This window comes from Squalius cephalus (genome assembly GCF_949319135.1).
Source record: "Squalius cephalus genome assembly, chromosome: 24".
Classification (NCBI taxonomy): Eukaryota; Metazoa; Chordata; class Actinopteri; order Cypriniformes; family Leuciscidae; genus Squalius; species Squalius cephalus.
The window spans coordinates 21,556,655-21,580,328 of record NC_137145.1 but is presented as its reverse complement, the minus strand read 5'-3'; the positions used below and the strand labels follow the sequence as shown (position 1 = coordinate 21,580,328).

At 38.5% G+C, this 23,674-nt stretch overlaps 1 protein-coding gene and 1 long non-coding RNA gene across 3 annotated transcripts; both read right to left on the bottom strand.

Moving 5' to 3' along the window:
• Positions 1-7,415: 7,415 nt before the first annotated feature.
• Positions 7,416-10,143, bottom strand: LOC307152681. Of its 2 annotated transcripts, none has more exons than XR_013820029.1 (7): positions 10,068-10,143; positions 9,340-9,405; positions 9,183-9,240; positions 9,040-9,086; positions 8,824-8,935; positions 8,591-8,684; positions 7,416-8,469 (listed from the first exon to the last, which is right to left on the bottom strand). It is a non-coding gene; the product is annotated as an uncharacterized lncRNA (long non-coding RNA). The 2 variants fall into 2 exon arrangements; XR_013820030.1 differs by having other exon boundaries at positions 9,187-9,240.
• Positions 10,144-16,139: 5,996 nt separating this feature from the next.
• Positions 16,140-20,979, bottom strand: LOC307152220 (uncharacterized protein). Its single transcript, XM_079860652.1, has 5 exons — positions 19,447-20,979; positions 18,385-18,846; positions 18,059-18,204; positions 17,811-17,911; positions 16,140-17,693 (listed from the first exon to the last, which is right to left on the bottom strand). Exons 1-5 carry the CDS (start codon positions 19,634-19,636, stop codon positions 17,561-17,563), a joined length of 1,032 nt encoding a protein of 343 aa, XP_079716778.1. The 5' UTR covers positions 19,637-20,979; the 3' UTR covers positions 16,140-17,560.
• Between the last annotated feature and the right edge of the window lie 2,695 nt (positions 20,980-23,674).

Here is a 23,674-nt window from a genome sequence, read left to right as displayed (position 1 = left end):
TTGTTCTCTTGCAGATCCATTTCATTGAATGATAACATAACCTATATTCCCACCCTGATGAAGTCATTACAGCACAATAATCATTATATACATACTGATTTCTCCAATACCTGAAACAACAAAGAAGAAGACTGGTTGATTTCCAGTAGAGTCAGTTATGAGTATAATAACATATTTACAGTAGAGAAATTCTGGCTAATGATCAGTTAAATTCAGTGATTTCTTACTCATTTGTTATTGTGGTGTCATTGATCCATTTCCACTCTCCCTGTGTCGTTCTCAGACCAATCCAAAACTGATCATTACCTGCAACCTTCTGCAAAAACTCCTGTTATGATAGAACAGTAATATATTGTATAATATATAATATATGTAGTAGTAATAATTACAATAACAGTAATACACCTTTCTCTCATCTGTTAAAACAGACCAACCCATGTGTCAATGTGCACAAACAAACACAAAATCGTTTTCTTTCTCACTCACTTGTTCCTCTTTGCTGTTTATGATCACTAGATCTGTTCCTCTCTGTTGACAGTCTCGTTTGCTGTCACTCCATATCTTATACTCAGATGAAATATAATAAAAACTGAAGTTGCAGTAAATCCATTTGAAGTTGTCAGCACGCTGATCTATTAATACACCAGTTTAGATATTAGTTTACACAGTTTAGCTTTGTCCGTGCTGAAATTAATTTAAGCCGAATTGATGAACAGACACTTGATGTTTAAGTCAATGCTTATTTTTATTGGAGTGGAATGATAGAAAAAAGATACATTTTAATGATTTAATGAGGAAAAACACAAAATTACCTTGTTCGCATATGCCACGTTGGAGTTCATCATTCTTGTGTTTTGTCTGCTCTCTTTCCTCAGTCAGATTATTGATGTGGTTCAGTATCTGCTCATATTTGGTAAGTATTTGATGTCTTTCCTCTGTCAGATTATTGATGTGGGTTCGTAACTGGTTTCTCTCGGTGGTGAAATACACACAGAGCATCATTACAGCAGTCAGCAGAAGAACACACAGCAGACACACACACACTTCAACTGCTCTGTGCTTTCTGTTCTTCACTGAGACACTTCCTGAAGATGACAGACAAGATTAAATTAGTCGTCACACTTCTACTATATTCTTATGAATATATATTACAGTTTTTCTCAATCGCTTTGGCTCAATTCTCAAATGAGATCTCGCAAATAAGTTCAGATCTCTGAACAATTCATTTCTTGTTCACACCAAATTTGGATTTATTTTTTAAGCAAATTGCACGTGTTTTGCACAAGTGTTTTTGTGCAAAAGAGTAAGTACATACACAATATCTTAATACACACATGGCCTGCTGATCAAAACTGACGAGTTGATTCTCTGTAAAATTGTCATACTAAACAGCCTTTCATCGTGTGAGCCAATTAGTTATCAAAATCTGTCAGACATACGTGTCATTTCTAAAAATATTTATGACATGGCATGTTTCACATCTCACTTGATGACAAAAAAAAAAATATATAATGAAATGTTTTGGGTGAGTAACTACATTTTGCAGACATGATGTCCCATAAAATAGTTGTGACAATTGAGTTTAGAGAATGTTAAGACTGTTTTAAAAATAAACCAAAGTAACTGAGAAAAACACAAGAGATACTACAATACTTCTGTCTCTGTTATAATATGTATCAGATGAATTACACTACCAGTGTGTTGAAGTGGCTGATGTCTCTCTGTGTTTGTCCAAAGATCATAATGTCTCTCAGTATCTGCGCTTTCATCCACCATCATCTCCACTCTTTCTCCTCTGTCCATTTCCACAGTCTCAGTCATCAACGTCAGATCTTCATATATATCTTCAGTTATCTCTGATCTCTTAATGTCATTCATTATAACACTGTGTTAATGGTTAATGCTGCAGTTGTTCTAGCTTCAGATTGTTTAGGCTGCAATGCTTTGCATTTCATCAACCTGTTGGAAAATAAACGGAAATAAATAAGTCAGAAATAAACTAATGATCAAACTGGTGTGAATCACGTGACATTCAAGTTGCCAAGACAGGAAGGATTGAGATGTGCCTATTCACACCGAGAGTCTAAAAACAGAACATTTATGATCATAAGAGGTCAGGCAATCATCTCATTGTAACGCTGGGTGAACTAAAAACAAAACAAAAGAAGAGTTGGATCCAAATGCAGAAATAGTTTAATAACAAAATAAACGCCAGATGACCAGATAACAGAATGAGCATCACCAAACATACATCCATCAAAGGACAACACCAGACAAAGAACATGAGAAACACTTTGGTATAAATACACTCAAGGGGAGATTGGCAAACAAGACACACCTGGAAACATTCAGGAACTAATCAATAAGAAAAACTACAAAGGACTACAAAACTTGGCACAGAACAGGAAATAACACAAAAGACAAGGGGAACACAAGACAGGAATCATGACACTCATAATCTTTTTTCTAAAGCTGAATTATGTGATTTCGGGCTCCATTAAAGCATCACCAGATGGATTTGCAAAAATCATTGTTTTCAAACATGTTTCCTCAAACAATCCCCCCTGTCTTCCATTGGTTGGCAAGCAGACTGGTCCTATCTTTAGACAATGAAAATGAGTGCAGGAAGTGTTTTTGTTTCTGTGACAACACGGCGCCTACGCCGTAGGATGACGCATCTGCAGCAACTTCTGTCTGTCTTTCAGGTGAATATGCTTCCAGCACTCTTGGTGAACTCAATGTCTCTTTCAATCTGCGAAAAGTTTGTCTCTGTGGCTCATCCCACACCTATTAGTCTGAACAGTTCCTTCAGTGGGGTGGTGAATGAAGCAAGTTGTGGTAGAAATTTAGCGAGGTAGTTTGCCATTCCTAGTACTTTGCTTACATCTGCCTTTGGTTCTGGCATGTGTAGAATAGCCCTGACCTTACTTGGGTCTGCCTCCAGGCCTCTTTCTGTGATCTTGTGACCAACGAAAAGCATTTCAGCATTAGCAAACTCACATTTTTCATTCAGTGTGACTTTCTTCAAGACATTTTTCAGATGCTGGTCGTGTTCAAGTTTGTTTCGGGCCAAAGACAAGAATGGCATCTGCATGATGTTTAACACCACTGAAATCCTCCAGTAATTGAGACATTCGCCAATTCCAAATGAAAGTCTATTGAAGAAGTATCTCCTGAATGGATTAATGAAAGTGGTGAGTGGTCTCGACTCTTGGGTCAGGGGAATCTGCCAAAAGCCTGATCAGGTTTTGTGAAGATGTTTGACCCTTTTGTTCAGGTTTGGCAAGTCCACACATACACAAATTCTATACGGTGTCACTTGAGTTGAGTCTTCAGCTCAATGAGATATGAGTCATTCAGCAATTCTAGACCACTGAACACTGATTGAAACTCTGCAATGTCATGTTGTGTGACTGTATCAGTTTGATGAACGAGATTCAGGGCCTCTATAGCAGGAAGACCCAGAAGAGATTTTGTGAGTTTGTTTACACCATACACATCTTGAATGCTGCTGTGTCCTTTTGCACTCAGTACACGCTGAAAACATCCTTTTACACCCAGAATGTAATGCCCTGGGCCGTACAGTACTTTTGGGGGTGTTTTTAATTCACCGAACTTGTTTGCTTTGAAAATGTTCTCTGGAACGGCAGTCACTGCTCCTGTGTCAAGTTTAAATTTGATAGGAGTTCAATTTACAGTGACAGTCTCTGTTCACTCCGTTAACGGTCCCTGTCGATGCCTCACCGAGAAAAGCACAATCTTCACCCGCAGAGAATTCTCTGTCCTGTTGTGAAACATAGTCCAGTATGTACGCTCGACATACAGCTGCGAAATGGGCTCTTCGAAAAAATCTTACGCAGGACAGTCCTTCCAAGTCTGTCCCTTTCGCATCTACCACAGTCATTTTGTGCTGATTTTTGTTTCCCTTTTCCTTCATTGGGCGCTATCTTGCACCCAGCGCAATTGAGTTTGTACAGCGACGCATGTATCATTCCTATTTTGCACCCGCGCACAGCGGACTTTTCCCTCCACAGACGCACGTCGGTAAACTAGCAAATGCATTTGTGCTCCCGGGGGTGGTTCGGCACAAAGAGGAGGCGTGTTCCGGCGCAAACATTCCCTGATGCTATTTTGCAGGTTTAGAAAACAATTCTGCAGGAAAAACCTAGTCTAAAGTCAGTGGCGCATTGCACATGTTATTCAAATGCTATTTAAGGGCGCATGCTTGGCCATAATCAATGTAGCGTGTGCACTTTGCTTATCTCATCTTCACACAGACGCAGCAGTTCTCATTTTTAGAAAACCATACATTATTACAAGGAAAAATATTACACGAGGGAAATCATTGTTGTGTCCATGAAGATGTGAAAAAATAGGCATAAATCTAGCTTACATATTTACCCAAATTTTTATATGCCTGTAACCGAAGCTGATTTGGGTGGGTTTCTCCTATCCCCATACAATGTTATTTTCTGTCTTTTACGGCCCTGACGAGAACGTCGGTCTCCTCGGCTGTGAACCGCTCCTGGCGCGTGCCTGGCAAATCCGCCGTTATAATAGCAATCCGCCATGGAACAAGCGCGCCTGCTCTTAAAGGGAATGTGAGATGTCGCTCTGATTGGTTTATTTCACATTACGCCCAAACCACACCTATGAATAATGAAGCTACTTCAGACCAACCCATTTTAGATTTGCGTCGGGCGCAAGAGTCATTTATCCCGCCGGTATAATAGCAACAGCGCCCAAGACCCGCCCACACAGTTACTTGCGTTTCGCGCTTGATACTTGCGTTTCAGATCGTTAAAATAGGACCCATGATGTCTTTCTGGCTTGTTTTGTCTCTTAAAGGGGTGGTATAATGCTCTTTTCACAAGATGTAAAATAAGTCTTTGATGTCCCCAGAGTGTGTGTGTGAAGTTTAAGCTCAAAATACCCCACACATATTTTTATATAGCATGTTAAAATGGTCACTTTTTTAGCAAAACACACCGTTTTGTGTCTGTCCCTTTAAATGCAAATGAGCTGCTGCTCCTGGCACAGAGGGTGGAGCTTCAAGAGCTCGTGTCATTTTCACCTCACACACACATGCACTGAACATTTCAAAAACTTTTAGCCTTTAATGTTCAAACCAGAGTCAGACAATGATGGAGAGACTCAAGAAGAAGTGACAACATGTAGAATGCAACAGGACATTTCTGAATGGTTAGTTGATTAATTTAGGTAGCTTATGTGTAGTTATCTTCTAGTCATTGATTAGCATATTCTGTCATGATAATATATAAATGCTTTCCCAGGGGCGGGGTTTATGTAAATTTTAGGGTTTATGTCATTAACCCGGGAGGAATGTCGTGTAGGCCCTATACCAGCCGTTTGTAGTCCTTAAAAAGCAATTTCTTGAAAAGAAAATATCTCCCTTTGCTTTGAACTTTGCAGATGTTGTTCATGCACAAACAGCAACATTACACACTAACTAAAGTTAAAAAAGTTAAATCATAATCAACCATCCCTTTAAATTGGACAGTTTTACTGTTTGAGGCTTTACTTCTGCATTGCATCTATTCAGGCTGTGAGTGGACGTTTAGTCAGATCCATGTAACACTGCTTGCTGTTTCATTTTGCCTTACTTTTTGGATAGCTTTAGTTGATCCAGTGGTAAACGTTCTGACAGTCCCCGGTCTCTGATTCTCCCAACTCTCCGGTCTCGGATTAATTCCTCTTTTAATGCCCTGAAGTTGCAGTGTTCTGTCAGCTTGTGGACTGCTGTTATAAAAGTCTCTGCATTTTCACCATCATTTTGTTTGCCGACACAGTTGTTGTCTAAATACTTCCACCACACATTCATATTTCTTTCTCTCTGACTCACTTAGCGGTAATATGCCCAAGATATTGTCTGCACCGTCTCCTATGGCATAGAACAAGGAGTTGATTTGGTATTCCTCAGGTTTTTCACTCAATCCTGATGCTAGACGAAAGCTCTCAAACCTTCTGATCCATCTTGGATGATCCGCTGAATCGGAGAAGTCGAACGACTCCTGGTGTGACACCATGTTTTGGTTTCGTTCCTGCACACGGTTCTGTGTAACCTATTCTTAAGATTCACTTCTGACATGTATTATATTGTGTAATATTTTATATTCCCACAACAGAGTGTGTTGAGACTGAGACAAGACCAAGACCATACCAGCACTCCTCAAAATCTACTGTCTGAGAAATATCTTATATTTAATCAATAAATCAGAATAATAAGACACTATAGAGCTGTTACCAATCAAATCACTAATAATAATATTCATCTTTGTGTCGCAGAGTTGCATCTGAATTGGTTCAGTTACACCTGCGTAAATATTGTTGAGATTGTTTTCTTTAAATGAATATTTTGAATATAGAAATATGATGAAAAATAAAATGATAGGTTTACTTTTAAATGTGAAACTGACATCAAAACACGTAATGAGTTGCCGAAATAGCAAATACTTGTCTAAAATTGTCTAAAATTCAAGTCACTCGTTATTCTTATTATTATTCTTGTTTATTGAATGTTTCTATAATATCAATATCCTCCTGGGACCCAGGAATAGACTTTTGTCCACTGAAGTGGACATTATATTTTAGTGAATTTCTCTGACACCATACATGTCACAACCTGTGTCCTGTAAAGAGCACATTCAGGACTTTTAAGAGATACCAAATGTTTGGAGGTTTCACTATGAAAACAACTTATCCTTGGTCTTTAAAAATGTCTGACATTAATTTAGTTATCAAATGTAGCACTCTTATGGAAATATGATAATAAATTGTAATAATATTTTAAATCGGACTACTTTTTCAAATTGTATAAACCAACATCTCAGGAAAACGTTATGGGGTTTCAAATCAAAAAATGACTTTCTGTTCCAGAACAGGGCATTGATTTCATACATGTCCACTGTAGAGGACATCAGGACTTAAATCATGTTTATCAGGCATTTTGGGAGACACAACAAGTGAATATGGAAATAAGTTATACATCAATATTCCTATGAAATATTAGATATTATTAAAATGTTGCTAATTATTACTCCAATTATTACACTTCTTTTTTCATTAAATGTTGTTTCAAGAACACATTAATGTGCACATTACACTCAAAAAAATATTTAACCCCAAAAGTTAAAACTTATGTATTTCAATTACATGTCAATTTTCCATCCAATTTAATCACATAAATCCAATGTAAAAGTTAACATTTTATTTAAGCTTCACCATCATGTTCAGTTGACGTGAATAGTTCACATAACCATTATTTAATTCAATGAACTGTGATTCAAGATTGTGTATTAAATAAACTTTACTCATTTCAAATAAATAGTTATTACTTGCTTTATATAACTATCTTACATTTTCCTAATTCTATTGAATAAACGGTCAAACACGTTACATTTTCAAACATTTATTGTGTGCAATTTGCTCCCCAAGTCAAAAGCAGCATTCAGTCTGACAAAAGAAACAAACAATGACATAATACAGCACTTCACAAATTAATGCAACAGTTTTATGCATCCTGTACTTTCTGTGGTTATTACTCATGTTACACTTTTTAGTTTTAAACCTGTGTGCCAATTAACAGGGATCAAAATTTCAACATCAAACATTTTCACATTTTTAAGGTAAACATTTTGTTTTCACTCAACATTTAGGCAAGAACAAAGTGTCCTACTCACTGCCTCAGCTGCCTGATCAAGCTATCCGTGGAGTATGCTGCATAGTTAAAGATGATCTCCACCAAGAATGTCCAATCTTAATTTTGGTGGTGGATTAAGTAGCATTCCACTGTTGCTGAACTCTGTGTCAGCTCTCTGAAGCTGAATTTCAGCAGAACACAGGAACAAAAAAATCTGAGGCAAAGAACTGTTCTTGACTATAACAGTCTCGGCTCTGCTGCAAAACAAGTCATCAGATAAGTTCCTGGACTGAGTCAATAGCACAAGGGCTAACATCTCACGTGTCAAGAGTATCAGAGCTACAATGGTGCATTAGGTGCAGTCTCTTGCATGCTGGAGTTAGTGTCATCAGTCCATTGAAAAATTCCTTTCAGGGCATCCGTGTCTTAAGTTTACATTTTTAAAGTTTTTAATCTCCCTTCAGTTGTTGGAAACATCTAGGCAAGAAGTGAATGTCCTATTCACTGAAACACTGTGCCTGAACCTTTGGGGAAAGCTTGCTGCCATCCAAATTCATCAGAACCTTTTGAAAGAATTCAAACGTGAATTTGAGACTCTGAGGGTAGCTTAAGTTGAGAGCGTAGATCAGTCCGAACAGCATTACCAATCCAAAGGAAACACTCTTAAAGGGCTGTAGCCGCTGCACACCCTATATCACTACTCCAACATCCTCTGGCTCGTCCTCAGCACCAGCACCTTCTTTACGGATCACAAAAAGCCCCATAGTGGTCTCAGAAATTCCTCTCTCAGCTTCTTCAGGATTGCAGTCCTAAACCAAAACAAAAGACAAACAATCAAATAATAATTAACACATTGTTCAGTTTCACTGAAATATTGGTAACATACAGGCTGGCAATAGGATTAGGTCATTACAAAAAGTACATACAAACCTCAATTTCTTTGACGAGTATTGTAATGTCCTCATTGAGGTACACACAGACTTTTTATGACACAGTCTCGTTTGATGTGTATGTCATCATCACACTGAAAATTATGACAATATAAAAAACACTTATTTAGTATTTTATATATGATTATATATTTATATTGTATATATTGTGTATATTGTATATATACAATATTTGTAATTAGTTATAAAAAAAAAAAACTAAGCTTACCACACCTTGTCTGTAATTGCCATAATGTGTGATGTCTTCTGTCCAGAAGATTAGATTAACAGTGTATCTGTCCAGCTGCGCCAAGAACTTTGACAGAAGTGGCACAGTTTATGAATTCTGCAACAAACAAAAAAAGAAGAGAAATAAAGATGGGCATGAAACTGTGGAGGAATCCATTGTAATTTACAATTTATTCTTGTGTAAATATCAATAACACTTACTTCATTTAGTGCAGGCCACCTGGTTTGTAAATCAGACACCAATTGTCCTAAAAGTGCAAGGACAATTACTGTATACACAAGGATGCCTGAACCTCACCCCAAAATGTCCATGTTTAAGCTTAGAATGTTTCAATAACTCATACCTACTGGATAATTCTGTGCCACACACTTTAAATTGCCACATTTCCAAAACTCAAATATCTGAAATTCAAAAAGAGAGAGAAAACAACAGACATCACACTTTTGCAAAGCAATTAAACGTCAAGTTTAAATTATTACAAAGAAAAAAAATACACATACCGTAATTGAGTGATTGTGCCAAACCAGAGCCAGAAATGTTGGAATAGTGTCACATCGATGAGGACTCTGAAATAGCAAAGACAGATTTATTTTTTTGTAATGAAATTACAACTCAGCATGAAAAAAAGAAGCATGTTGCACTAAATTGAATCCTATAAACCTTTGCATGTAGATAATTTTCATATACAGTCGATTAAGTATGTTTGTGCAACGTTTTGGCATGTTCAAAGGATTTTTCAAGCAATGTCAAATTTAGGCCTAACGATAACTTGCGTCGAGATGACACGTTGCGTTTTGCGTTGCACAAACACAGTCATTCGACCGTAGGCCTATAAATAAACAAAGTTACAAATATTTTTTAAGATATTTGTTTTAACGACAAATCCTATCCTCATCAAATCCTATACAATTTTACCTGAAAACCTTCATTTGGGCCTAAGTTCGATTGACTGTGTTTGTGCAACGCAAAATCATACGCGTAATCTGCCTAAATGCAAAAATGATGCACATACCGGTAGTCAGTCGACAATAAATCTTTAAAAAGATCAGTTAACGTTAACGTTACTCTTTATATAACTGGAAAGGCCGAAAAAGTTCATTCGTCTGAAGTGCAGTCACGGCAAAAGCTAAGATATTAACGTTAATCAAATCAGATCGATCACATTTAAAAAAAACAAAATAGTTGATGTTGAAGTCTAGATCATTTATAACTATAGAAAATATCTTACCTTGCCGAATATTCCACATCTGCTGACGCTGAGTCTTGTATCGCGCCTCCAACGACTGTTGCCGCCCTTCACGCCTTCAGAGTTTTTTTTTTTTTTTTTTTTTTACTCTAGTGCGCATGCGCCACATCTGAATCTGCTCCTTACGGCAACAAATCAAGTATAGTGTATGTAATTTGATCAGTTTGGACTTGGATCCATTACATTCACGTTGTGTAAGAGTAATTCGCAACAATAATGATTATTTTATACATTTTTAAATATATTTTAGTTAAATTGTTTGCTTAAATTCAATTAGTGGCAAGAATCATTTTTTTGAGTGTAGATACAGTGTAAAGATACATTGCATTAAATGGGAAAATTTATTTATGGCCATTTTACCCACATATTGCATAAAGTAAAATGGTGCATCAATTCATTCCGTTATATCTTTCATAACATAGTTGAGAATCATCTTTATGCAAATTTTAGTTCAAATAAATCCTGAAACCCCAACATTTATTGGTGATTGAAAAAAAAAATCCCATTGTTTTTGCCTATACTTATAATTTCATGTCATTTAAGTTTTTAAACAACTGAGTCCTGGGGCCTATACCATGAAGCCGGTTTAGCCGGCTAGCCAGCTATGTTTCAGTTATAGTGCCAACCCTGGGTTTTAGGTACTATGAAAGTAGCTTGGCTTTAATCGGTGTTCGTTGCCATGGTATCTTACGCTGCACGGCTAACCTGCTCCGGGGCAGGTTATGTTCTGGATTCAAGATCTCAGACTGAAGTTTGACCAATCAGCTGAGAGCAAAGAAACATGTAGGTGAGGTAGCTTATTCCCAGTGTCTGTTACAATGACTTCACCTTTTCTTCTAAATCCGGTGGACATCTCAGCGCAAATTGTTTGACGAGCACTTCGTAGAGAAAGAGTTTTTAGCCAGACAAAATCCACTTGCCTTTCCTGATAGTTACTTGTATGAAAGATACAGATTTTCCATGGAAGGAATGTCTTATCTTTGCGAACTTCTTGAGCCGCACATAAAGAATTTAACACGTCGAATTCATGCACTTACTGTAGCCTACCGCAAATGGTATTGCGTTGCGTTTTTTTGCAAGTAATACTTGCACGGGTGACGCACAGAAGCTAGGGGAAAACACGGTTTGTCGAACCATTCGCAAGGTGGTCCTCGCTCTGCAGAATAGTTTCATTAATAGTGTTCCCCGGACATTTATCGACCATGTCCATAAAAGAGGGCTTTTATAAAATTGCTGATAAGATATATTGATAGGGTGAAATCACATGAACACATTTTTATTTATTTATTTTTTCAAAAAGCAAATTTCACAAATGTACTATACAATATAATACATGTTAAGAATTATTTAAAATCTTTATTATTATTGTGTTAATCTTATGATAGGATTCTCTAGAGTCATTGCAACATGTATGCAGTCTATTGCTCCAATCTCCACTGCTCTAGGGGAACATGAGGCAGATTATGTTAATAGGAAGTCCTATCACAGCCTTAATGTTCAGGTAGAGATGATGTGAATATGTGAGATGATTATTTTCTGTGAGATGAATCTTTAAATTAATAGTAACATTAACAGATATAACAATGATCTACTAAATATTTCATCTGCAGACGACTTGTGGTCATGAACGTATGATCACAAGTTTGGATGGCAAATGGCCTGGCTCCAGTGCTTGTCTCACACATTTTCCGTAAGTCTGTTGTGTCAGCGCTTTGAGGAAAGCAAGTTAAATTTTGTACAGTACAAAACACTGTTAATTTGAACTGAGATAGAAAAACACAATAACCCCCTATCATGACCCTCGGACAGGGCCACAGCACAGCTTCAATGTGAAGATAGAGTGAAGATAGAGATGACCTTTGGCATCCTAAAGGCACACTTCAACTGTGTTCGGCCCTTAAGAGTCACCAGAGCGGGCATCACTGATAGTGGCTGCATGTGCCATTCTGCACAATATAGCCAGCAGTAGAAAGGAGCGAGAAACACCACAAAACCAGCTTCTCCCCGATGAAACTGACCCGATCACACTTGACCACCCAGCTGGTGCAGATGTGCAATCACCATACAATATTACACTTAATAAAAGCACATTGAAACTGCAGATAGGTCTCAAACTGTTTTATTGGTTTTGTGGGATGAGAGGAATAAAGAGAGCAAGAGAAAGTTGCATTAATAAATATTCATACTAAAGTGTTACTTGGTTAAATAAGTTCACATACTGAGATCAGTTTTATCCAGCTGTTTGATCTCCAATATTTTTTTTTTTTTTTTTTTTTTTTTTTTTTTATGGAGCCTCCTCAGCTCACAGTCCAGCTCCTTTAGTGAACAGTCTAGTTCAAGACTCCTTTAGTGTGCAGTCTAGTTCAAGACTCCTTTAGTGTGCAGTCTAGTTCAAGTCTCCTTTAGTGTGCAGTCTAGTTCAAGTCTCCTTTAGTGTGCAGTCTAGTTCAAGTCTCCTTTAGAGTGCAGTCTAGTTCAAGTCTCCTTTAGTGTGCAGTCTAGTTCAAGTCTCCTTTAGTGTGCAGTCTAGTTCAAGTCTCCTTTAGAGTGCAGTCTAGTTCAAGTCGTCTTTAGTGTGCAGTCTAGTTCAAGACTCCTTTAGTGTGCAGTCTAGTTCAAGTCTCCTTTAGTGTGCAGTCTAGTTCAAGTCTCCTTTAGTGTGCAGTCTAGTTCAAGTCTCCTTTAGTGTGCAGTCTAGTTCACGTCTCCTTTAGTGTGCAGTCTAGTTCACGTCTCCTTTAGTGTGCAGTCTAGTTCAAGTCTCCTTTAGTGTGCAGTCTAGTTCAAGTCTCCTTTAGAGTGCAGTCTAGTTCAAGTCTCCTTTAGTGTGCAGTCTAGTTCAAGTCTCCTTTAGTGTGCAGTCTAGTTCAAGTCGTCTTTAGTGTGCAGTCTAGTTCAAGACTCCTTTAGTGTGCAGTCTAGTTCAAGACTCCTTTAGTGTGCAGTCTAGTTCAAGACTCCTTTAGTGTGCAGTCTAGTTCAAGACTCCTTTAGTGTGCAGTCTAGTTCAAGACTCCTTTAGTGTGCAGTCTAGTTCAAGTCTCCTTTAGTGTGCAGTCTAGTTCAAGACTCCTTTAGTGTGCAGTCTAGTTCAAGTCTCCTTTAGAGTGCAGTCTAGTTCAAGTCTCCTTTAGAGTGCAGTCTAGTTCAAGTCTCCTTTAGTGTGCAGTCTAGTTCAAGTCTCCTTTAGTGTGCAGTCTAGTTCAAGTCTCCTTTAGTGTGCAGTCTAGTTCACGTCTCCTTTAGTGTGCAGTCTAGTTCAAGTCTCCTTTAGTGTGCAGTCTAGTTCAAGTCTCCTTTAGTGTGCAGTCTAGTTCACGTCTCCTTTAGTGTGCAGTCTAGTTCAAGTCTCCTTTAGTGTGCAGTCTAGTTCAAGTCTCCTTTAGTGTGCAGTCTAGTTCACGTCTCCTTTAGTGTGCAGTCTAGTTCAAGACTCCTTTAGTGTGCAGTCTAGTTCAAGTCTCCTTTAGTGTGCAGTCTAGTTCAAGACTCCTTTAGTGTGCAGTCTAGTTCAAGACTCCTTTAGTGTGCAGTCTAGTTCAAGACTCCTTTAGTGTGCAGTCTAGTTCAAGTCGTCTTTAGTGTGCAGTCTAGTTCAAGTCTCCTTTAGTGTGCAGTCTAGTTCAAGTCTCCTTTAGTGTGCAGTCTAGTTCAAGACTCCTTTAGTGTGCAGTCTAGTTCAAGTCGTCTTTAGTGTGCAGTCTAGTTCAAGTCTCCTTTAGTGTGCAGTCTAGTTCAAGTCTCCTTTAGTGTGCAGTCTAGTTCAAGACTCCTTTAGTGTGCAGTCTAGTTCAAGTCTCCTTTAGTGTGCAGTCTAGTTCAAGACTCCTTTAGTGTGCAGTCTAGTTCAAGACTCCTTTAGTGTGCAGTCTAGTTCAAGACTCCTTTAGTGTGCAGTCTAGTTCAAGTCGTCTTTAGTGTGCAGTCTAGTTCAAGTCTCCTTTAGTGTGCAGTCTAGTTCAAGTCTCCTTTAGTGTGCAGTCTAGTTCAAGTCTCCTTTAGTGTGCAGTCTAGTTCAAGACTCCTTTAGTGTGCAGTCTAGTTCAAGACTCCTTTAGTGTGCAGTCTAGTTCAAGACTCCTTTAGTGTGCAGTCTAGTTCAAGTCGTCTTTAGTGTGCAGTCTAGTTCAAGTCTCCTTTAGTGTGCAGTCTAGTTCAAGTCTCCTTTAGTGTGCAGTCTAGTTCAAGACTCCTTTAGTGTGCAGTCTAGTTCAAGTCGTCTTTAGTGTGCAGTCTAGTTCAAGTCTCCTTTAGTGTGCAGTCTAGTTCAAGTCTCCTTTAGTGTGCAGTCTAGTTCAAGACTCCTTTAGTGTGCAGTCTAGTTCAAGTCTCCTTTAGTGTGCAGTCTAGTTCAAGACTCCTTTAGTGTGCAGTCTAGTTCAAGACTCCTTTAGTGTGCAGTCTAGTTCAAGACTCCTTTAGTGTGCAGTCTAGTTCAAGTCGTCTTTAGTGTGCAGTCTAGTTCAAGTCTCCTTTAGTGTGCAGTCTAGTTCAAGTCGTCTTTAGTGTGCAGTCTAGTTCAAGTCTCCTTTAGTGTGCAGTCTAGTTCAAGACTCCTTTAGTGTGCAGTCTAGTTCAAGTCTCCTTTAGTGTGCAGTCTAGTTCAAGTCTCCTTTAGTGTGCAGTCTAGTTCAAGACTCCTTTAGTGTGCAGTCTAGTTCAAGACTCCTTTAGTGTGCAGTCTAGTTCAAGACTCCTTTAGTGTGCAGTCTAGTTCAAGACTCCTTTAGTGTGCAGTCTAGTTCAAGACTCCTTTTGTACAGGGCCCTGACTGAGTCTGTTTCCACCTGAAACATAATTCCACCACAAACATGATCATTACAAGTTTTCTGGAGGTTCATCAAATCACAAAAAGTTCCTTGACTTCCTACAAACACAGGACTGACTGTAATTTATGTCAAGGGTTTTAAATCCTTGTTCACATTTCTTCTGAAGCCCATTGAGGTAGAGGCCTCAGTTTCTGGGGCAGGTTGTGAAAAATACAATAAAACAATAAAAGAGATGTGTAAGGGCCAGTCCCTTTTTTATGCCACACATTCAAATGTTTGCCATAATAAAAAGCCCAGTGCATTCACATCAGCAACTGTCTGAGAACACACAGACAGAGTGTCTTCATTTCCTCCACCCTAATAAATAAAAATAGGCCAATGTAAAGCATAACTGTTGTAAAGCAGGTTATGTTTGGTGTTCTGTCTGCTGCATACTGACCTCTGTGTGGGAGACTGTGTGTGTGTGTGTGCTGGCTTCAACAGGGACACTGTATTTCCCTCTACTGCAGAACATACAGTCAGCCATATTTAAAACTTAAAAGTAGTAATGTATTGCACACGTACCCAGTGTTACTTGCTTAGAGGAGCCAGCACCAGGGTCAGATTGTACAGCACCTGTAATCCCATCCATATCCGGCCGTCCCTTATTGCCTACTCAGAGCCAACTCCTCCGCCACAGTGTATTCTGGTTTTCTGAATTTAACTCTTTATTTCTGTTTGCTGCAAACAAGTGTTTGTGATAAAATGTTCACAAAAATAATAAAAGGTTGTGGTAAATACTCACCACTTTGAATTATATTTGTATATTTTGTCTTGATCTGCTGCCAAGAACATTTGGAGTTGGGGTTGCATCTAAAAAAAATCAATGAATATTAATCTTTCTTAGTACATACATGCACTTTTTTATACATTATAAAAATAGGCTATATTACACATAGGCTACACATACATATATACATAATTTTACATAAATATAGAACGTATTTGTTTAACTTACACATTAACAATCAGCAATCTTTCTCCAACAGTCTTCTCTTGCTTTGGCAGCAGAGACCGTATTGTTTCGAGCTTGAAATACATATTTAAATTCATAGCATAACAAATTAATAAAATATCATTTTTCAAAAATGTTTTTTTTTTTTTTACCATTTGTTTCTTATGCTCTAAACAATGTGATGACATGAAAAAAACCTAAATTCAAATTTTTTTTTTTTCTGGGTCTCACATGTGGGGATATCACATGTGCAATCATGCTCAAATTTGTCAAAACAGCTCTTTTGCTCTTGTGATATTGCTTTATTATATGTTGCAATGTAAAAATCTCATACAAATATTTTTTTTGCGATCTTTGAAATTTTCAGGGTGTTTGTGTTAATTTTGGGCTTTTTTTTTTTTTTTTTTTTTTTTTTGACAATCCTGCATTGATTTTGAACCTGACACCACAGTAACAAAAGATAATCACACTGGAAACAAGTTATTTTAAGCAGTAAGTTTTACATGACATTACATCAATGATGTTAACAAATAAATCAGACAATACACCAGCAGTTTAGTGATATCCTGGCCTTTACTGGTCTTGAGATAAAATCCTGAGTCCTCTTAGTCTGAGACTGAGACAAGACCGAGTACAAATGCTGTCGAGACCGGGAGAAGACCAAGAACTTTAGACCGGTCTCAAATACAACACTGGCAAGGACTGAATTCAAAAGATGTATTTCAACTATGGTGTTAAATGTGGACAGACGGCACATGCATATACTATATAGTGTTATTTAATTGTGTTGCATCAAATGCGTTCTGTTGGCTTTTGCTTCTGTCGCAGGACCTGCCCATCGGTGAATGTGATATTATGATGTTTATTACTCAGAGAATCTATTGTGAAATAAATGGCTCATCTCCTTTAGTCTGTTGTTTTGCTTTTCAAGAGGCCGTTAGTTCAGTGCTTTGTGTTAATGACACATTAGTTTACTCAAGAGATCAGTTGATAGTGTTGCTCACACTATTTCTGCAGCACAACATGTGATTCACATACAATTACAGGACATAAAGAGCTTTACATAAAATCTGTATTTTATTGTGTTGATCCACTAGATGCAAAATTTTAGCTAAACTGTTAGCATCTGCTTTAAACATACGATATAATAGATGAACAACACATTAGATCTAGTTTTATATATTGTTAGCTTTATTTATTTACTAAGTTAGTCACATTATGCATCCCTCTGCATCAAGTAAGTTTTGGGCTACATGATATCGCTGATTTCACTGTTTGTGGAAAAGGAAGTAGATGAAAGCTTCTGTAATTGAGTTTCAGTGGTTAAGAGTCTGAGGCTTTGATGAGGAAAGTTAAATACACATCCGTGGAGATCCATCCATCACTAGAGTCACAGAGGAGAACGAGGGTCCATCAGTTTGTCTGCTGGCTTTGATTGCTCTTGATATCACCAACAGGGAGGAGAAACTGCTGAAGACCCTCTTCTGGACGAGACACCAGACCTCTGACCCTTTCTCATGAGCAATATCCACAGACTTTAATGAGTGGATCCATTTATCTTCATCTTTATTATGATTTAGTTATATAACATAGCACTCGGATTTCCAATTAAGCTGCATATTTAAAAAGCTGATGAATCACGTAAAGATATTTCATTTCAAAATAACTTGAACTGTTCAATGATATAATTAGAATTACAAAGCAGATATATTTTATCTAATGAGTGGTTTTAAAATAGTTCTCTTGCAGATCCATTTCATTGAATAATAACATAACCTATATTCCCACCCTGATGAAGTCATTAGAGCACAATAATCATTATATACATATTGATTTCTCCAAAACCTGAAACAACAAAGAAGAAGACTGTTTGATTTCCAGTAGAGTCAGTTATGAGTATGATAACATATTTACAGTAGAGAAATTCTGGCTAATGATCAGTTAAATTCAGTGATCTCTCACCCTTTTGTTATTGTGGTGTCATTGATCCATTTCCACTCTCCCTGTGTCGTTCTCAGACCAATCCAAAACTGATCATTACCTGCAACCTTCTGCAAAAACTCCTGTTATGATAGAACAGTAATATATTGTATAATATATATGTAGTAGTAATAATTACAATAATACACCTTTCTCTCATTTGTTAAAACAGACCAACCCATGTGTCAATGTGCACAAACAAACACAAAATCTTTTTCTTTCTCACTCACTTGTTCCTCTTTGCTGTTTATGATCACTAGATCTGCTCCTCTCTGTTGACAGTCTCGTTTGCTGTCACTCCATATCTTATACTCAGATGAAATATAATAAAAACTGAAGTTGCAGTAAATCCATTTGAAGTTGTCATCACGCTGATCTATTAATACACCAGTTTAGATATTAGTTTACACAGTTTAGCTTTGTCCGTGTTGAAATGTATTTAAGCCGAATTGATGAACAGACACTTGATGTTTAAGTCAATGCTTATTTTTATTGGAGTGGAATGATAGAAAAAATATACATTTTAATGATTTAATGAGGAAAAACACAAAATTACCTTGTTTGCATATGCCACGTTGGAGTTCATCATTCTTGTGTTTTATCTGCTCTCTTTCCTCAGTCAGAGTATTGATGTGGTTCAGTATCTGCTCATATTTGATAAGTATCTGCTCTCTTTCCTCAGTCAGAGTATTACTGTGGTTCAGTATCTGCTCATATTTGGTAAGTATTTGATGTCTTTCCTCAGTCAGATTATTACTGTGGTTCAGTATCTGCTCATATTTGGTAAGTATTTGATGTCTTTCCTCAGTCAGATTATTACTGTGGTTCAGTATCTGCTCATATTTGGTAAGTATTTGATGTCTTTCCTCTGTCAGATTATTGATGTGGGCTCGTAACTGGTTTCTCTCAGTGGTGAAATACACACAGAGCATCATTACAGCAGTCAGCAGAAGAACACACAGCAGACACACACACACTTCAACTGCTCTGTGCTTTCTGTTCTTCACTGAGACACTTCCTGAAGACGACAGACAAGATTAATTTAGTCGTCACACTTCTATACTTAATTATAATGAACTTTACACTTACATTTTTTTCTCAATCGCTTTGGCTCAATTCTCAAACAAGATCTCTCAAAACAATAACTTCAGATCTCTGAACAATTCATTTCTTGTTCAACCAAAATTGAACTTCTTTTTTATTTAAGCAAATTGCACATGTTTTGCACAAGTGTTTTGGTCAAAAGAGTAAGTACTACACAATATCTTGATACACACATGGCCTGCTGATCAAAACTGACGAGTTGATTCTCTGTAAAATTGTCATATTCAACGCATCTAAACAGTCTTTCATCGTGTGAGCCATTCAGTTATCAAAATCTGTCTGACATACATGTCATTTCTATAAATATTTACGACATGGCATGTTTCACATCTCACTTGATGACAAAAAAAAAATTAGTACATTTTGCAGACATGATGTCCCATAAAATAGTTGTGACAATTGAGTTTAGAGAATGTTAAGACTATTTAAATAAATAAACCAAAGTAACTGAGAAAAACACAAGAGATACTACAATACTTCTGTCTCTCTGTTATAATCAGATGAATTACATTACCAGTGTGTTGAAGTGGCTGATGTCTCTCTGTGTTTGTCCAAAGATCATAATGTCTCTCAGTATCTGTGCTTTCATAGATATCCACCATCATCTCCACTCTTTCTCCTCTGTCCATTTCCACAGTCTCAGTCATCAACGTCACATCTTCATATATATCTTCAGTTGTCTCTGATCTCTTAATGTCATTCATTATAAAACTGTGTTAATGGTTAATGCTTCAGTTGTTCTAGCTTCAGATTGTTTAGGCTGCAATGCTTTGCATTTCATCAACCTGTCGGAAAATAAACGGAAATAAATAAGTCAGAAATAAACTCAGATCAAACTGGCGTGAATCATGTGACATTCAAGTTGCCAAGACAGGAAGGATTGAGGTGTGCCTATTCACACCAAGAGTCTATAAACAGAACATTTATGATCATAAGAGGTCAGGCAATCATCTCATTGTAACGCTGGGTGAACTAAAAAAACAAAAGAAGAGTTGGATCCAAATGCAGAAATAGTTTAATAACAAAATAAACATAACAAAACCACTGCAACCAGATAACCAGGGAACAGACAACAGAATGAGCATCACCACACATACATCCAACAAAGGACAACTCCAGACAAAGAACATGAGAAACACTTGGGTATAAATGAAGAGTTCAGATGCAAAAGCCTCTAAGTGCCATGTGAAATTTTCTTCTAGAATGATCATTTTTATCAAGCTTGTGTATTTAAGTTCATAATTTCACTTAAATGGCAATGCAAATTACCTATGAATTGTCATTTAAGTGAAATTACTGAACTTAAATATACAAGCTTGATAAAAATTATCATTCAATTTCAGATGGCACTTAGAGGCTTTTGCATCTGAACTCTTCAAATACTCTCAAGGGGAGATTGGCAAACAAGACACACCTGGGAACAATCAGGAACTAATCAATAAGAAAAACTACAAAGGACTACAAAACTTGGCACAGAACAGGAAATAACATAAAAGTCCAACACAAAAGACAAGGAGAACACAAGACAGGAATCATGACACTCATAATCTTTTCTCTAAAGCTGAATTTTGTGATTTTGGGCTCCATTAAAGCATCACCAGATGGATTTGCAAAAATCATTGTTTTCAAACATGTCTTCCATTGGTTGGTAAACAGACTGGTCCTATCTTTAGACAACGAAAATGAGTAGGGGAGAGCTGGGACAGTTGAAACACTTTCAGATAAACATTGTTTTCTAAGATAAGGTTACAGATAGAATTTTTTTTTTTTTTTTTTTGTGATCAACAAACAACTCACATATGTATTCTCTTAGTATCATGTGTTATTCGGTGCAAATCTAGAATGATTTAAGTAAAAATTGACTTTGAACGGTAGTTGTGCTTTGGGGTGGGACAGATGAAACATAACAGTTTAACAATAGGCGATAAGCCTATGCGCATTTTGCGTAATCTTTCTAATAGGCTATTAGGTGACGAAGACAGACAAATCCGTTTACATTTAATTTTCTTACATTTCTTCCTTGAGTCATATTGAGTGTTTGCTAGTTGAATAGCCTGTTATTATGAAGAAAACCGGTCAACCGGAAGACGATAAATGAAATATTTTGAAGATTGAAGATTAGACAATTGATGATTATTAAAGAGATAGCGTGTTGCATAATTGAAAATAAATTTGCATTAAAAGAAACACAAGTCTAGGAACAGTATATGAATCTATGAACAGTATAGGCTAAAGACCTACTTCTGTAGGTTCATGATTAAATAACTATTAAACATCGAAAACGCGCATCTTATGCATTACAAATGTTTTCATTATTTATTGCAAAACACTTTTTTATTCAGTGCTTAAACACATAGTGTGACCACATTAACAGCGGTTTAGCTATGACCAGGTTCAACTGACAGCGCCTCCAGCCAGTTAAACCTGTTTTGCCCTTAAACTAAAAAAACTCTGATATTGCACACTTAAGGGTGTGTTGCAATACTAATACACCTGCCGTATTATCATGACAATGGCACATGAAACAATAAATACAATTCAAAAAACAGTACCGCACAAAAGAATTACCGCACTCAAAAACAGCTTTCCAGCTTTAACTCCAAAACGGCATGACGTAAAGAAGAAATGTTTTCGCAGGTCTGGTAGGCATTGCGTGCTGTACGTGCTGACGAAATTTGACGTACATGACATGAGTGGTTTTCAAGGAAATCTCAATGGTTCATCCGTCCTGCGTTTCAATCGTCCCGGCTCTCCCCTACAGGAAGTGTAGAGATTCACTTTTTAAAATGGAGTAAGTTATAAAATATTGTAAATGTTTTATTTAATTACAGACCCCAAACGTTTGACCTCAATGGTGTTATTGTTGTTGAGCTTAACTGTTAGATAATGACAAATGGTTCAACCTTCACTAAACTGTGCTGAAAATGGTGTTATTTCTGTCACGGTTGGCTAACCGTGGTCCGTTCGTGTGTGTATGGGTTTGTGCTGATTGTCATCACCTGGACTGATCAACTGATTACCACCTCATCAGCACCGGCACACCTGTTATTCATTTAGATCTGTCTATATAAGCATTGTCTCTTGTTTTGTTAACTGTCGGATCATTGTCTCTGTTACCTGTCTTTGCTACCTGTTATCCTGGATTACCGTTTTGGATTTATTTGTGTAAATAAATCTACATTTTGTTACTTGCATTTGCATCCTCATCTCTATGTGACAGAATGATCCGACCAAACATGGATGCAGCAAGTACCGCGACTCTCTTGAAGGTTATTAATCTCGACGCCTCTCGCAGAGAACAGCGTCGGGAGAGAGACGCCGAGATGAGATGCGCGGCACGGGCACTGGCGACACAGATGGAGGAACTGGCGCGACAGATCCAGGGTCTGAAGAGTTCTACTGCGACACCTTTACCACCAGTTCCTCTCACACCTACGGAGTCGAGTGATCGAACAGAGACGAACCTACTTATCCCAGAGAGATATGCGGGTGAGCCCATCGTTTGCAGAGACTTTATTAATCAGTGTGATATGTATCTGTCCAGGCAACCCAGCATGTTTGAGACGGAGAACTCTAAAGTGGTGTTTGTATTGACTCTGCTCACTGGTCGAGCAGCATTGTGGGGAACTGCTATATGGGAGAACCGGCACCCATGCTGTGTTTCATTTCAAGCGCTGTCGACCGAGATGAGTAGGGTTTTCGACGGAGTGGGAGCGGATTTCCCTTCCTTAGAGGTGAGATCGAGGAGGTCTCACCTTAATAATGTTTTTGGGGGAAGTAGGGAGCACCAAGTTATGCAGGCTGTAGAGCCAAGCCTGCATGAGATTTTTCCCGAACCAGTGCCCAAGATGGCCGTCGCAATGTTCGATCCAGTTCTTAAGATGGCCACCGCCATGCTCGATCCAGTTCCTGAGCCGGTGGTGTCTGTTCCAGTTCCTGAGCCGGTGGTGTCTGTTCCTGAGCCTGAGCCGGTGGTGTCTGTTCCAGTTCCTGAGCCGGTGGTGTCTGTTCCAGTTCCTGAGCCGGTGGTGTCTGTTCCAGTTCCTGAGCCGGTGGTGTCTGTTCCAGTTCCTGAGCCGATGGTGTCTGTTCCAGTTCCTGAGCCGCTGGTGTCTGTTCCAGTTCCTGAGCCGCTGGTGTCTGTTCCAGTTCCTGAGCCGGTGGTGTCTGTTTCTGAGCCGGTGGTGTCTGTTCCAGTTCCTGAGCCGGTGGTGTCTGTTCCAGTTCCTGAGCTGGTGGTGTCTGTTCCAGTTCCTGAGCCGGTGGTGTCTGTTCCAGTTCCTGAGCCGGTGGTGTCTGTTCCAGTTCCTGAGCCGGTGGTGTCTGTTCCAGTTCCTGAGCCGGTGGTGTCTGTTCCAGTTCCTGAGCCGCTGGTGTCTGTTCCAGTTCCTGAGCCGGTGGTGTCTGTTTCTGAGCCGGTGGTGTCTGTTCCATTTCCTGAGCCGCTGGTGTCTGTTCCAGTTCCTGAGCCGGTGGTGTCTGTTCCAGTTCCTGAGCCGGTGGTGTCTGTTCCAGTTCCTGAGCCGGTGGTGTCTGTTCCAGTTCCTGAGCCGCTGGTGTCTGTTCCAGTTCCTGAGCCGGTGGTGTCTGTTTCTGAGCCGGTGGTGTCTGTTCCATTTCCTGAGCCGCTGGTGTCTGTTCCAGTTCCTGAGCCGGTGGTGTCTGTTCCAGTTCCTTAGCCGGTGGTGTCTGTTCCAGTTCCTGAGCCGGTGGTGTCTGTTCCAGTTCCTGAGCCGCTGGTG